Below are 16,094 nucleotides of genomic sequence, written 5' to 3'. Positions count from 1 at the left end.
GAAGATGGTGGTGGTGGTGAGGTCTCTTCCAAGTGACTTAAAACTCCAAGTGCTTTAGGTACTAAACACACAATCCTGACAACAAACCCTCAGGGAAGCAGAAACTATTTCTGTCCCTGTTTCTGGTTGAAGGAACTGCAGAGCAGAATTCATCTTAATATTAATGATTAATGTGCTAAGGGACGCACAGTGCGTGAAGCCCCAGATTCTGCATCGGGAGACTGAAGGCAGCCTTCCACGCGCAGCTACACTGCTTCCCCAAAGTGAGCTCAGAACAAGACTACAGCAGACAAAGTTTTGTGAAATGGAGTTGAAACTTGCAGATGTTCCCAGGCTCTACCAGCTGTAGCCACCCAGCCTGGTTCCCACGTTGGAAAGAATCGGATGCAGTTTTTAAATCTGAGCCAGTTGGGTTTTGGTGTTGAGAGACGGCCCTCCCCTTGGTCTCCTGATGATTCTTTCTCCATGTGTCTGGCTATATTCTCTCTCCTCTTACTAGAAGTGCCGTCTGTGCCTGCGTAAATCCCAGTGTTCTCCAAACTTTGCCGTAGTGTTGGCATTTGCAGATGTGCACACATGAGCAATGAGTGTACAATTCCTCAAAAGCTTCGTTCTTAATGATGATTACCTTCTTATTGGAATTTTTTTTTCCTACTGAATTTTGTGACTTAATAGCCAGGACAATTTGCATGCTGATGAAGGCGCTGTATTAGCATAATTGCTAGAATGTGATTAGATCCCATGCATTCCATTCCTTCCTATCTTTTAACTTCTCTGGGGCTTTGTGCAGAGATGGGTAGGGTCTGCTTTTTGGTATTAACCAAGGGCTTCTAGCGGGAAGGAATAGTGTGGCAGTTAAATAACGAACAGCTTTTTAGCATCTCTTTGCATCACTCAGGGTTAAGACAATATTAAGTATTAATTTGGTAAAAATATGTAGACAAAGCTTTTTAGTGAGAAGGCGGCAACTGATCATCTTGACCAGGTACACAAAGGAAAACTTGTTCACGTCTGTAAAATCCACCTTCATGGACTTTGGAAAGACTTGCAGTGTTTGATGTTTTCATTCAGTTTCTACAAAACTATGAGCTGAGTCTTCTGAGCAGAAAATTCATCACAGTTGTGCAAATGTTGCCACTAATCTAATCATTTTATTCAAACTGCTCAGTTTGTAATTGTGTGGCTGGATGATGGACATGACCTCTGAACCCTGTTCCATCTCTCTATCAATACAAAGCAGGAGGTGAGTGGAGTTCATGTGGCCTAACAGAACTGCCCACCCCTCCAGGGGTGATTTTTTAGCCTGTGCTTAGCAAAACTTTAAAAATCAACATCTATTCCTTTTTTGAGCCTAAACCATCATGTGCCATTTTTACTATGTTAATCCTACTGACCCATGAGGATGGGACATCTTTCCATCTTCTGCTTGAAGTTCTTGTCATACAGGTCTTGACTTGCTTGGTTAGACTTACAACAAGACACTTTATATTATTTGTGGCTATTGTGAAGGGTGTTGTTTCCCTAATTTCTTTCTCAGCCCATTTCTCGTTTGTATACAGGAAGGCTACTGATTTTTTTTTTTTTTTGAATTAATTTTGTGAGGGAGGATGAGGGATGAGGGAGGGAGGGTGCTACAATTGGGATGTAAAGTGAATAAATGAATTAATTAAAATGAAAAAAGGGTCATGGTGCCAAAGTAGTTAGATGCAGCAAAAGTAAAAATTTGAGTTTTTAAAATTTTCTTAATGCAGTGGCTAGATGTAAATCTCAGCCTTTTGTCAACATGTTTGAGCAATTTGTGTAATAACACTGTCAATTTATTAGAGACAATTTTTCTTAAAGCAGTAGTTTTCAAACTGTGGGTTAAAATTTTATTTGGTTATTTATTGGTTAAAAATTGTTTTTTGGTTCAAACAACCCTTTCATAGGGGACCCTTAAGACTATCGGAAAACACACATATTTACATCATCATTCATAACAGTAGCAAAATTACAGTTATGAAGTAGCAATAAAATAATTTTATGGTTGGGAGTCACAACACAAGGAACTGTATTAAAGGGTTTCAGCATTAGGAAGGCTGTGAACTAGTGTTTTAAAGGCTTTCCTGAGAAAATTTCACAGAAAAAAACAGTAAAAATTCCTTTATTGCCTTTTCCTGTTCTCTTTGAATCTCAGCCATGCATCATCTATTGCTAGGAGTGCTGAGAATACCAGTGGGTCAGGGAAGGAGTCTGGCAAAAAGAACTGTGCTGAATGAGTGCCTGGGAGCAGCAGAGGCGAGCCAGGCAGTTCTGACCCAGTTAGAGGCCGTGCGGATCGGGGGCTGCAAAAATCAGAATGTTCTATGTCTGAAATTGTCAGAGAACAAATTCAATAAATGTTTCAAACACAGATATTAGTAAAGTATTTAATTGGAAACTATACTAAAGATATCCACTCAGTTTCATGAATGAAATAAAAACTATTTCAGAAGGAAAATCATAATAGTTTTAAGGGAGAAAATGTTTACCTCTTTTTCTATATTCTTGTTATAGAAAAGCAGCGAGATTCTCTGAATGTCTTCAGACTTGAGCCATTGCCTAGAAATGAGAAAGACAGAAAATATCAAACATCCAACCAAGCATCTGGAACTATTTAAAAAATAATAAAAATAATCAGCATTCTTCTTTCTTGAATGTAATCCCTGCCAATCTGAATATACTTTTGGTATATAATGTCAATTTATTTGGTTTAGATATCAGAAATGTCTGCAAATGTAGCAGGATTTATAAATGTAACACACACACAATGTTCTGGGGAAAGTCACATATTCCAATGGTCATATTAAATTAAAAATAAAGTTAACCAAATTAAATATCTATAGTGATAAGTCATCCCCAGGGACTCAACCACGTCCACATTCAGCAGAAATCCTTTTGTTGTCATGTCCTCATTTCAAGAAAGTAAAAACCATGACGGAGTGAAGTTTTTTTAAAAAATCACTAAAAATAAAGATTTATGAGCAAGCACTGCTGAGATGTGTTGACTTAGAGTCCTTTGGGCATATTCCTAGGAATGGCATAGTCAGGTCCTATCTAGACAGATGAGGTTTTCCTGAAGACAAATGGTGGCTGCATCTGTTGGAGTCTTAATGCCTACTGAAGTCCCGTGGCTGTGGGAATCACCGTGCACAGCACCCAAAGTGCCTAGATTCATCTGCATTCACCAAAAATCCTTTTATTGTCATTTCAACGTAGTAAAAACATAATGTCAGAATGTTTTCAAAAAGTTGCTACAAAGAAACATTTGTGAGCAAGCACTGCTGTTCTGTTGACTCGGAGTCCTTTGGGCATATTCCTAGGAATGGGTTAGGTCACATGTAGATATATTTTTAGGTTTTTTGAGGACCCTCTATACTGATTTCCATAGTGACTGGACTCATTAAATCGAAAATTTTTCTTATGAGAATTAAGGAGGAGGAGTTCCGGGAAGGAGGAAAAAGGGAGCACAGGGCTGAGGATGGAGGATAAAATAAATTATACACTGGTATGAAAATGTCTTTTTGGAGCCCAGTACTATGTACAATGAATACACCTTAGTAAACAATCGATAAAAATACCAATATAAAGGTCCACTGGAGTATAATGTTGACATAAACTTAAAACATCACAAAGATAAGTATATAAACCTGATACTGAAAAAGAAATAAAAATTATATGTGTGAGTTCATCTTTCACACCATCAACTTTCACAAATCTGTTTCAGGTAGATAGAGTGAGGGTTTGAGGACAAAGCTCTTCACAGGAGTGCTTAATGGAACTCCCAAGGAATAGCAACCCTGGACACAGAGCACAGGGTGAATGACACAGCCATGCACTTGACAATGAAAGGATGTAAGGGCGAGGCAGAAAGACACACTTTCTAAAATTAATGATTACAGAAATGCAAGACCGGCTCCAAAGCTGATAAAGAAAGTTCCTGGAAATACCAAGAACAAATCGTTACTGATGAGTTTGGATCACTAGTCATTGAAGGACATACATGCCTATTTTCCTAAGTTTCTTTAAATAAAAGTTTCTCCATTTAAAAAAAAATAATAGTCTCAAATATGTAGAATTATATATGCTTATGTACCTATATGTTTATAAGTGTACATATTTACATAGATATCTAGATATGGATGTTTGATATTTTTATTCTCTATTATAATCTATCTATCTATCTATCTAATCTAATTATCTAATCTGTCTGTCTAATCTATCCTATCATTATATTATTCTATCTATCATTCTATATCTATGTTTCTATCTATGTAGCTCTGTATCTATCTATCTATCTATCTATCTATCTATCTATCTATCTATCTATCACCTGTCTATATAACATCTATCTTCTTTTATTCATCCATCTGTCTATGTATCTACCCATCCATCTATCTTTATATCTAGGTATGTGTGTACATACCCATCTATGTATTTGAGTACATACATTAGAAAATCTCAGAGGAATGTGTTTTACATAAATTTCCAAAAAAGTTATTTAAATATTTCAACAATTATAAAATCACATAAGTTTACTTTTAAAAATTATATTTAATTATTCATAATTTATTAGGGAAGGGGGCATCTGCTACAGTGCATATATGGATGGAAGAGGACAATTTGTGGGAGTTGATTCTCTCTTTTCCACTTTGTGGGTCTCAGGGATCACACTCAGGTCATCAGACTTGGCAGCAAGCTCCTTTCCCTCACTTAGCCATGTTGCTGGCCCTGAGGTTCCTAATACAGCATGTTTGCAATACACTGAATTAGGGAGATGCAGGATGAACATTTATGAGGAATCATAGAAAAAAAAGAAGTGAAATGGTTTGTCTGCCAAGCACTCAGCAAGATTCCAGATTGGGCATCTAAGAGCAGACTGGCATGCCTGATGATGGCAAACACAACAGCTAGGAGACCAGCAACACCAAGGTGCGATTTCTAAGGCCTCAGATCCCTTCTTTGTTCTGACAATCACCACCAGACTGTCACCATCACCAGCTGACTGACTCAGAAGACAAGACAAACAGCCCTTCACCTGAGGCTCCAGAGCTAACAGTGTGTTCTAGAAGAGCTGCCATTCAAAGTGCAGTAAACAACCACACTGCTTCACTGAAGGTTAGACTCCAGGTTTCCAAACAAATATTGTTGGTATTTCTTACTACTGTAGACTTTGACCTCTTCTATGAGACTATTGTAGGACGCCACCCTTGATTTTATTGCCACTTTTTAAAGTTCACTCTTATTTTATTCACAGATTTCTATTTTTGGGAAGCAGTTTTAAAATGTTTAAATCAGGAATCAAGAGTTGATTCCTATTAAAATACATGGAAAATAAAAAAAAATAAATCTTATTTTATTTGTAAATTGCATTATATTTTAATTGATTTTGTGTGCATGTGTGTGTGTGTGTGTATGTGTATGTGTGTGTGTGTGTGTGTGTGTGTGTGTGTTTAGGCACATACATGCCACCATTGATGTGTGGATGTTAGGGGATAATTTGGGGGAGTTCTTTCTGGTCCTGGGGATTGAACTTGGGTTGTCAGCCTCGGTGGCAAGCTCTTTTACTGCTTGTTTTACCCAGCTGGCTCCCAAATTTTATCCATACTCACTGCTACAACTGCATTTATCAGAATATGTATAGAACATGCCGGTGATTTACCCCAAATGGTTTCTTTTCTTTTATCAAAAGAGCAGAATCTAATTTTAAAAATGCTTCCAAAACCCAGACATTTGTAAACAATAAAGAGTGAACTGGAAATAAAAGCAGGTCTCCTTTTATCATCAAGGTGTTGCCTCCTTGTTTACAGCTCCTGTGTCCTGCAGGAAGGTATCAGGAGCAGGACTTAGCTGCCTAACTTTGCCAAAGCCCAACATGGTACTCCACATGCCAGGGATTCCGGAGGAAATAGCCAAATCTCAGCAAATCCACACTCTCACCTCCCTTTTCCCATAGCCCTAGCTGACTTGAAGCAGTAAGCAATGTGCACACCAGATGGTGTCTTTGGATTAAGTGACTACATTGTTTCCCTGGACTTGGTCTCCCTGAGACCCAGAAAGGTCTTTCCCTTGATTTATACATGAAAGTCCCTCTCATGACTGGTATGAAATTCACATTTGATATCTTGGTCTATTTATTTGATATGTTAGGCCTGCACTCTCTCCTCTGAGGTGTTTACAGAACTGACTGGGCTATTTGAAAAGAATTATGTGGGCTGGTAAGGTCAGATATTAATTGTTTTGGGAAATTGGAACTATAGAGTGACAGGTGAGGAGAGGAAAGAGAAGGAAAACTGAGGGAGGGAAAGGGAAAGAGAAGGAGAGAAGAGAGGAGGAGAAGAGAGGAAGGGCCAGACAGAGGAATGGGGGGGGGGGCAGACTGTCTAAGTGTGTGCTGGACATCTCATCTGCCTTTGGCTCTCTGTGACATGGGTGAGGTCCTCTATGGCACAGCTGACTTTCTGTATGGTACAGAACAGTCCACTCTAACATAATTGAGGTCTTCTATGACACAGGTGAGTCCTCCATGACACAGGTAAATCTTCCATGACATAAATGAGCTCTTCTATGTCAGAGCTGAGTTTCTGTGAAATTTTTTTGGGGGGGAGTTGGTTTGTGTCCTTCTATGGCACGGGGGAATATTTTTTATGACACAGATGAGTTTCATGAAGCAGCTAAATTTCTCCATGCTTTTTAATTTTAAGATATGTTAACAGTTAAAGAAATCTGGGCCACATATTTGAAAAAGAGAGAGGAGAGAGAGAGAGAGAGAGAGAGAGAGCAAGGGGATACATTAGAGGGAGAATAGGGAAGGGAAACATAATGTAATTTTATATTAATTTCAAAAATAAAAGCAAAGTGTATCACCTGACACATGCATTTTCCTTGCAGGACTTCTTGTCATGCTGCTGAATACTAAGAAACTGGGTGACTATTTTCTAGGCAGAACCTTATTTTCATAGCATAACAGAAATTCTACTAACAAAGGGTACCAAGAAGAGCAATAGGGACGAAATCACCGAACTGTCCGAGACACTTGCGTTTGCTGTGGTAAGGATGGTGGGATTGGCTGGGAGACATTTGGAAAACATTATGCTGTATTAAAACATTAGGCTTTGAAACAAGCTGGCTGAAGATAAAGCACTCACTTTTGTGCATTGATCCCATCAATTGCTTGGATCATTCTTTCATTCAGTTCTTCTTCAAACCTCTTCTTCTGTGACTTAGTTCTACCCAAAAAAGGAAATAGTGTGAGTGGGAATGTTAGTATGAAGGCAAACATTAGGCACATTTTAATAGTAACAAAGCATATACCCACAGCAGGGACTGAATCAACTCAATATAACGCTTACTACGGTAAATACACTGGCTCCCTCTTCTGTGAAACTCACTGGCTTTTCAAATCACCACTGGAAGTACTTGGTGTTTGACGCAGAGACCTTCCTTCCTTCAGTGATGCACTAACCCTTGATGTCCAGCCTTGGTAAACTGCATTTTATGATTAGAACACACTGGCTGTGGAAACATCCCTAGAGGAATCTATGTTGACCATTCCTTTTTGATGTATTTCTCAGCCAGTTTCTAAGAATTTGTTTAGACATGTCAGAGTTTTATTTCGTATATAATATATTGAGTATAACAGAATATAATGTAAGTATTCTGTGGTTTGCAAAAGTCACAGGCACAGCCTGCTTATGTGGTCAGAACAGCTGAACTTAAGACATAACATAAGACAGTTCGTAAGTGAGCGATGACAACTAAAAGTGGGAGCCCCCTCCAAAAGTTGGGTAATTTACATGAGAATGGCATAAAAGAGACCATGAGACTGGTATCTATTTTAAAAGTTAAATATCTACTGGAAAGATTAAAGGCACAGGGTGGCCCTTGCTAGCTGGTCTAAATGAGACCGTGCCTATCTTTGGACACGTTTATCTCGTAGTTCAATAGTAGTCAGGTGGATCGAATCTGGAAAAATATTGGCACTTTCCCGAGGTCCAATATATCCATATGAACAGATAAGACCACAGACAAACATGAAATGTCACACTCATCATTTATCTGTAACTAAATCTTACAGAACTATCAGCGAGACACAGCCATATTTGTATTCTCACACTCTGCATTTTGACTCTGCCTCTGTCATTCTCTAAAAGGTCAAGGGCCGATTTCATTCTAAAGCAAAAATGACAGGAAGTGATCCATCAAGGCAAATCAGTTATGAGGTTTCAGCACACTAAATTCCAATCCACTTGAAAAAGGCACATTGATTTTGGCTCTATTTTATTTGGTTTTGATGTTGGGAACTTGCAGTGCCTCAGATAGGATCATCCTGTGTTCTACCTCCAAGCTTCACCTCCACCCCCCTTGTATTTTTCTTTTTTTAAGTAGAGCTTTAGCAATCATCAGGCATGGGCAAGCACCCTCATTTACAGGCTCCCAGTGATGTACTTAGGCCCTCATTTCTAGTTCCACGATGGGACTGGAATTTCTGGACTGTGCTTCAGTGGTTTTCTTTTTCACTTTTTCAGTGAAAACCACTTTTTCAGTGGTTTTCTGGCCAAGTCTAAGGAAATGCACAGTCAGCTTGGCACTCACAGGTAAATGTACAGATTGTCTGAGAGGTCTAGCTAATGTATCAGTTTTGTCTACCTACTCAGTGCTCACGGTTAGTGCGATGACGCTTACGTGGGGCTCACCGCGTGATACGTGATGTAGCCACAAAGTTCTTGTTATGGTGAGTAATACGAATCTACTATCCAGGTAGACTCTGATGTACACAGATTTCCCATTCACATGGCTGCCACTGTGGAGAAGGCAAGGCGCCTGTACTCCTGTTGGTCCACTCACCAAGACCTCTTGGTTGGCCCTTTCATTCAGCATTGCTGATTTCTCTGTCCTGCCACTGCCCGTGACTCTGAGCTCAGCTTCCCCACTGTGCTTCAGTCCCTCTGTCCAACGTGTCACTCAAAGAGGCACAGAAGACGTCATGAGGAGCCTGTGCCCTCGTCAGGGAAAAACCTCAGCGAGGTTTGGAAGGGTCCAGGTTACAGAGGCAGGGAGTGGCAGAGTGCTCACTTAGTCTGGCTCAAAGGCTCCGTGTTTGGGAGCACTGACTGGTCTTCCAGAGGACCTAGGTTCAATTCCCAGCACACACATGGCAGCTCATAGCTGTCAGTAACTCCAAGAGCTGACACCCTCACACAGACACACATGCAGGCTGAACACCAGTGCACATAAAAAAAATAATAATTAATTAATTCCCCCGCCCCGTCGCATTCTCTCCACAATTCATGGCAGCCACTAAAGACAAACAACCACAAAGTTAAACAGGTGTGCAAGAGGCCCTTTCTAACCTCTAGGTTTTGGAGGCACAAGTGGCTAGATGCTGTGTACAAAACCAAGTTCTGGCTTCAGCTTTGGAAGTCACTGGACTCTCGGCTTTTTCTAGTTTCCCATTTTCTCGGGTTCTCTATATACCCCTTGGGGGCATAGTCGGTATGATATTAGATTTTCGCTGGCATAACAGATAAAACGGTAGCATGCTTTTACTAGCCTCCTAGCAACAACTCACGCCTGAGGACACTGCCCTGCCTTGTTCTGAGTCCTTCTGAAGCATTTCCACTGCATCTTGCCATTTAAAACTGTGATGCTAGGTGGTGGCTATAGACAGCAGATGTTCCTGAGAATAGCTGTCAACATGTGTGTGAGCATCTCACTGTCCCCAGGCAGGGGATGCCTTCTCAAGACAGCACGGGAATATAGAGATTCTGTATGATAGTCTTAAAACCACCATACATTTTTCTTTAATATAGTATAGATCATGGAAAAATAACATATTTAAAAAAAAACAAGAGCTTTATCATCTTCTTAAAATTAAGTATGAAAGTATTACATTTCAATGCTAAAATTTCACATTTGGAAAAATACAAATTAGGGTTCATTACAGCAGCCATATGGGAGAGCTCTGGGAAAACAAACAGGCTTGCCAGGTGTGTTTGCTTTCTACTTGGATATTTTGCATATTCTATAGAAAATATATCGGATCTTACATATATATTTTCCACTTCTGTAAACCTAAAAGGCATCCTCTTTGTAGGAAAAGGAAAGTTACCTTACTTTTTGTGCCAATAGCTTACATTCCAATATTACAGTAAAATGGAAGATAGAGGAGTGTGCAGTTAGGTTCGTAGTGGGGCCCAGAGAGATGATTCCATCCTTAAGAACACTTGTTACTGTTGCAGAGGACACAGGTTCAGTTCCCAGCACCCACATAATAGTTTCCAATCTGAATCCCAAATCCCAGGGACTCAGTAGCTTCCGTGGCTCCTACATACATGTGGCGCATGTAAATGCAGGCACACAAACACTCATACACACAGGATTAAAAAAAGACGGGGCTGGTTTTACTCCGGATAGTGGCAGGACACATGAGGAAATTTTTGAGAAGAGCTCCCTTTTTGAGCAGGGTTGGCAGCTTGGGGTCACCTTTGGGATTCAAGACAAATATTGGTTTTAACCAGCAATTAAAAAAATATAAAACAATTCAGGTTTTTGAAACTATGTGTCTCTAGTAGGAAGAGTGCATTCAGGAAAACATTTAAGAGTGCTAAGTGCTGAGCAGGTGGTGTTTTCCTCTTCTCTCTCTCAGGCTAATAACAAGACTCTAATATTCTTATTTTTAGAAGCTCGGAGTAATTTGATAGGGTTCTTCACAGTAGCTGCTCTTTTGGAAAACACCTTTGAAATGGCTCTAATTGATGATAATTACTCTCAGAAATAAATAACAAGCATTATGCCTTTAAAAATCAAATAGTCAATGACAAGCCATACCTTAAGGTGCGATTTTGAAAATTATGTTGACCCATTGGCACATCCTGCAATAAAAAAGAAATGCAATTAGTCTCAAAAACATCTTTCACGGAGAATGTGCCGGTGATTCTGAAATGATACATATTGCTTCTTTTGTCGTGGTGAATATAATTTAAATAACAAATTGATAATTTATCTAAAGAAAATGGGCTTACCATAAATACTTAAACACTTAAAATGTTGGTATGATCCACAGACATTGGACCTCGGGAATGCTGGGAGTAGCAACAGTATTTGTTTTTTTTAAAAAAAATAGTTTAAATGTGAAAATTTAAATCTTGAAATGTGCAAATTTGGTTTTAAATGGTGTTTTTCAGAAGACCTCATCAGAGTCCTCAGAGACTTGCAACCACCTGGAAATGCACCTTGACATCACACAAATGTTAGATGGTCTTTAAAACATGAAAGGAACTATAAACATCTGTTGTCGATCCAAACACTGATCAGTAAACTAGGCTGTATAAAATGGTATCTCGGGTAAGTGTGTGCACTCAAGACACAATGGCCAGAAAGAAGAAATATCAAATGAGCAATGAAGTTCTCGATAGACTGAAAGGGAGACTTGTGTTGGGGCTGACAGGTAGACGTCTCGCTGCCAAGTAACAGCCAGAGAGTTAAAACAAACAAACACCACAGGGACAATTTTGTATACTTGTAGTGGAATTAAAGTAAAAGCTACAATTTAAACAAACTTCCTCATTTTTTTAAAAAACCAAGAATATTGATTTTAGTTGGCAACTGGACACTAGAGTCCTGGGGTGCTTTTTCTAAGTGCACTGAGTGCTGGAAACTCAGCATGCTTCAGGCCTCCTATAATGGATCACTGTCTCCTGATGATGTCACCCTCCTCCTCACCGCTGCTACCAACTAAAACCTTAGGCCTCACTGTGGCATCTCCACATTCAACCTCCGCTATAAGCTTCAGGCTTGCACAACCACCCATGTCCTTCCTTGTTCATTTAACTATGTAGAAGACATGTCAGCATAATGGTGGTTCTTAGTAAGGTCTTGGTTTCTCCAATTTAGGTATCCTGAATTCACCCTGCATTTGCCACCTCCATTTATCATCATTTTCCAGCTGTGGGACCTGCTGCTGCTGGGGATCCATCTCGCCATCAAGTCTCATCTGCTCCACTTCCCCATGTAGCCCTTAAATATGCTTCTCACAGTGTCTGAAGGAGAACACTGCTCTCCCTGGGAATTTCTGCAACACTACTCGGTCATTCCAAAGCATGTATTTGTCATATTCCTTTCTGGTTGGAAATACCCCCAAACTTCACACTATATGTTAAAGGTTGATATAAACTTTTAACCCTGTCATCTCATCCTAGACAACTTCCTTTTGCCAGTTGTTGAGGACTTTCCAGCCATGCCCACCTCCTCTGTACCCCAGTGGTCTCCACAGGTACTTCCTTTGAGGGACCTGACCTTGCTCTCCTGCCAGCTCCCCTCAGTTTGTTTTGCTCTTACCCCAGGGCATTCGTTCCTCCTCCCAGGACAGATACCATTCCACTCGCTAATATACTTAAATTTATCTTCTTCATGGTGCTATTGAACCTGAAATAATTTTATTCATTTATCTTATTCCACTGTGATCTTCCTCGACCATTAGGATGCCCTCTGTTGATTGATGGGTCACAGTCTTCTGTTATTTTACATCTATTTTAAAGTTAAGTATGTAACAAACAATCAATGAAAAAAAGAGTCCATGAATTTGAGAGAGCAAGAAGGGCTATATGGGAGGGTTTAGAAGGCAGCAAGTGAAGGGGAAATGATGTAGTTGTGTGATACTCTTAAGAATGAATTGTCCCCACCTGCTGGACTTAAGGATTTACTGTCAGACTCTGAGGCATGGAGAGAGGAAAGTTGGAAACTTAACCTTCCCTTGACAGCTTGCCACACTCCTCAGCCAATGAGAATCAAGAAGCATTGTATTTCATCTCAGCTGTATCCCAATACAGTTTCTGCCTTTCTACATGAAACTGGACTTGGTTTCAAGACTGAAGTGTACTGTTGGGGTTATGTTAATCATCCCTCTGGATCTACTTTTTATATTCTTTTCTGAATCTTATTGCAAGATTACCCATTGTGAGGCATTTTCTAGGAACCAGAAAGGGAACCACAGTGATGGGGTGGGCAGTGCTATCATAGAGCCTGCATATCTGGGATTTAGACAGTCTTGATAATGCCTATGAGCAGGGCTTCCCGGCTTTACATCTAGTGTCATTAAGATGCTCAAGGTATCATCGTTGGTAAGAGAAAACAGAACGTGGTTAAATAGTTTTGTCACAGTGATCCCATGACCCCATGGACTCAGAGGTCACCATCATTGCTGACAATCATTATTCCTCATAGAGATGCCTGGTCCTTTGCTGGGGCAGGAGCTGCCAGCCCTCCCACCATGACCATAGTTCTGAGGCAGACATACCGTGGTGCTAATCTTCCCATTCTCTGTGGTCATGCTATCCCTGTGATGCAGATGTGCGAAGGGCTTGGCTGCTCCCCAGGACTCTAAGTACCGGGTCATTCGGACAGATGCCCTCATCTTGGCTCCATCGAGGGTGTGGCGAGGTCTGAAGAGATGCTGGGGACTCCGTCGCTCTCCCTTGAGTGGAGAAACAGTACATCACAATTGGTACGCTCCAATCTCCCTCATCCCTCCCCTGGACCTGCTTCAGTCTCATTTGTCCAAGTCAACATTTTTTTTTCTAGATAGTAAAACTCACCTGCAATTCAAACTTAGTAAAAGTACCAGATATTTAATGTATAATAATGCATAAAGTAAACACTTGAGCAAAACTTTGGATCTGCTTTGGTTTATGTTGGTTTTTTATCTAGGTTCGGTTGTGTTGGTCCATTTAGATGGCCTCACATTGCACCTGTGCTTTGATGCTGTTGGCCTGAATACATGTCACTTATCCATGGCTTGTCACTCATGGTACTCATCATACATTTGCCTCTAGGTCAGCAGCGAAGCTAGTGTGTCTCTAAAGGTGAAACCCTGGCTTCAGGGAGGCTATCAGAGAGAAACGCCCAGGAATTTGAGCTTGATTTTGTGATCTTGGTTGACATGGCTCTGAAGCCCATCTTGCTGTGTTCTGTTCCATTTACCAGCTGTGCCACTTGGAGACAATTATGCAACTGCCCAGAGCTTCAGGGTCTTAAGCTGAAAGTAATGATAATACCCATTTGTCTGAAAGCTCTGAGTCGTGTGGTCTCATCAAACAGGCAGCATGAGCGCAAGAAGAGGCAGAGTTCTGCTGTCTCTGTATTTCCAGGTGAGGGGCTCTTCAGAACACAAGAAAAGCAAGTCTGCATGTATCCACATTTTCACACAAATGGGTTGTGAGCATTGCTTGTTCATCATGAAAACTTTTCTCTCTCTCTTTTTCACGCAGTTACCTTATCATCTCAGTAGATTTTTATATTTTGATGGCTTCAGTAAAATCTCTGTTTCTTCTCAACTCACAGATTTCAAGGCTGTGCACATTGAGCGCCTTTCATAGGCAGCATTATGCAACAAAACACACTAACATAGACAGACCTTTGCAATAACCCTAACTGGCATCCTTCATCCATCCCTTCAGCGTACAGACAGCAGATACATTTCAACTGTTTTCTGAATAAATATTTGAATTCATCATTACAAAACATATTCTATAATCAAGCCATTGATTGCATGTAAAGTGGTTTTAAGGGTGAAGAGCAGCAGAGAACTAAACTAATTCCTTGCTAAAAGCATTACCTACAATGATACTTTTGCTACTCCTTCCCAATCACAGAAATAATGAGCTAATTATCAACATTGTACAGTGGTACTGACCTTGGGGTTGATTACAAAGTAGGTTTTCACCAAGTGCTGTTTTAAATATGGGTCTCTTATTTCACCATCTCCTTCCTCCACTTTGTAAGCCCCGTTCAAGTGTTCCAGGGTGACTGAAGAGATGTGAACACGTCTGAAATTGAATTTTTAAACATATGAAGGGGTACATGTAAAGAAAGGTTTTGTATTTGTTTGTTATTTGGGGAATAATTTATCTTCCAAATGAGGGAAAACCAGTGTGTCCTTAGATAACTGACTTCAGTGGACATTTATATACTACTGGCCGGTGCTTTGAAGAACGGCACCCAGAGGTCATGAGTGACTAACACTTGCAGACTCTTGTGCTCACAGAAACCTGTACACAGGGTGTGGAGAACATCACCAGGAAACATTGGCTCATACTGAGTTTTCAGTGAGAGTGTCTGTCAGAACCCACACCCAGGGCATGTTAGCAAAAGTGCTCAGAGGTATAAAAGCACGGATTTCTTCTCAGTGCTTGCTCTTGAGCTCCCTGAATTACAGCCCTCACATTTGAGAGTCACATGATGGCATCTAGCCACGAGTGGGCTCTATGGCTACTTATGATACTTGGGCAACTGCTTGTAGATGCTCCATTGCTACAGTGATGCTATGCCAGTGCTGAATCATTCAACAGTAATTCAGATCAATGTGAACCCAAGGCACAGAGGCCAGGAGATCAGATCTGCCCGCATCCATGCATCTGCTGGAAGCACCTGTGATCCCAGCACTCCGGAGGCAGAGGCAGTCACATCTCTGTGAGTTAGAGGCCAGCCCGGTCTACACAGTGAGTTCTAGTACAGCCAGGGCTAAAACAAAGAAACCCTGTCTCACCTCCCTCCCCCAAACAGACACCTGCTGGGGGATACCCATTAAGGTGCAGGGGTATCATGGCTGCTAATCTGCTCGTCTGGCTGGAGGACCCCAAGGACACTGCAGCTCTGTGTTCACACCCTGCCTGGGGCTGACCTTGGGTGGGATAATGACTGATACTTGTTGCATCAGAAGCAACAGGCCAGAGTGGAATGTGCAGCCAGGAGACCTTCTATACCAACATAACTGCAAATTTGCAAATGAATAAGGGTTTAGAACTTACTATGTGATAACCATAATGCTTGAATACAGGCTAAAAGGCTTGTAGAATCAGGGCTTGAGCCTGTGTGTGTGTGTATCTGTGTGTTTATGTACTTATGTGTGTGTCTCTGTGTTGTGCGTTGCTAGGGAATAAACCTAGTGTTTTTACATTCTACATAAGCACTCTATCACTATCCTGAGAGACAGGTCAAATGATTTTTATAAGGGCCCACTAGACAAAGGTATCATGATACCAACACAGGTAAGAGTAGTTATCTGGAACTCAGCAATT

The 16,094-nt window shown here is 40.7% G+C and overlaps 1 protein-coding gene across 2 annotated transcripts in view; it reads right to left on the bottom strand.

The window, feature by feature from the left end:
* Adcy2 (adenylate cyclase 2) overlaps positions 1–16,094 on the bottom strand; it is a 368,926-nt gene that overhangs the window by 79,825 nt on the left and 273,007 nt on the right. For both annotated transcript variants that reach the window (XM_021641274.2, XM_060380366.1), the window contains exons 9-13: positions 14,711–14,843; positions 13,316–13,492; positions 10,849–10,892; positions 7,167–7,247; positions 2,511–2,580 (exon numbers count right to left, since the gene is read on the bottom strand). In XM_021641274.2, coding sequence (XP_021496949.2) covers positions 2,511–2,580; positions 7,167–7,247; positions 10,849–10,892; positions 13,316–13,492; positions 14,711–14,843 — 505 coding nt within the window. The remainder of the gene's footprint in view (positions 1–2,510; positions 2,581–7,166; positions 7,248–10,848; positions 10,893–13,315; positions 13,493–14,710; positions 14,844–16,094) is intronic.

This window comes from Meriones unguiculatus, chromosome 3, assembly GCF_030254825.1.
Source record: "Meriones unguiculatus strain TT.TT164.6M chromosome 3, Bangor_MerUng_6.1, whole genome shotgun sequence".
NCBI lineage: Eukaryota > Metazoa > Chordata > Mammalia > Rodentia > Muridae > Meriones > Meriones unguiculatus.
Note: the sequence above shows the minus strand (reverse complement) of the source record. Positions and strands in the feature narration are given on the sequence as shown.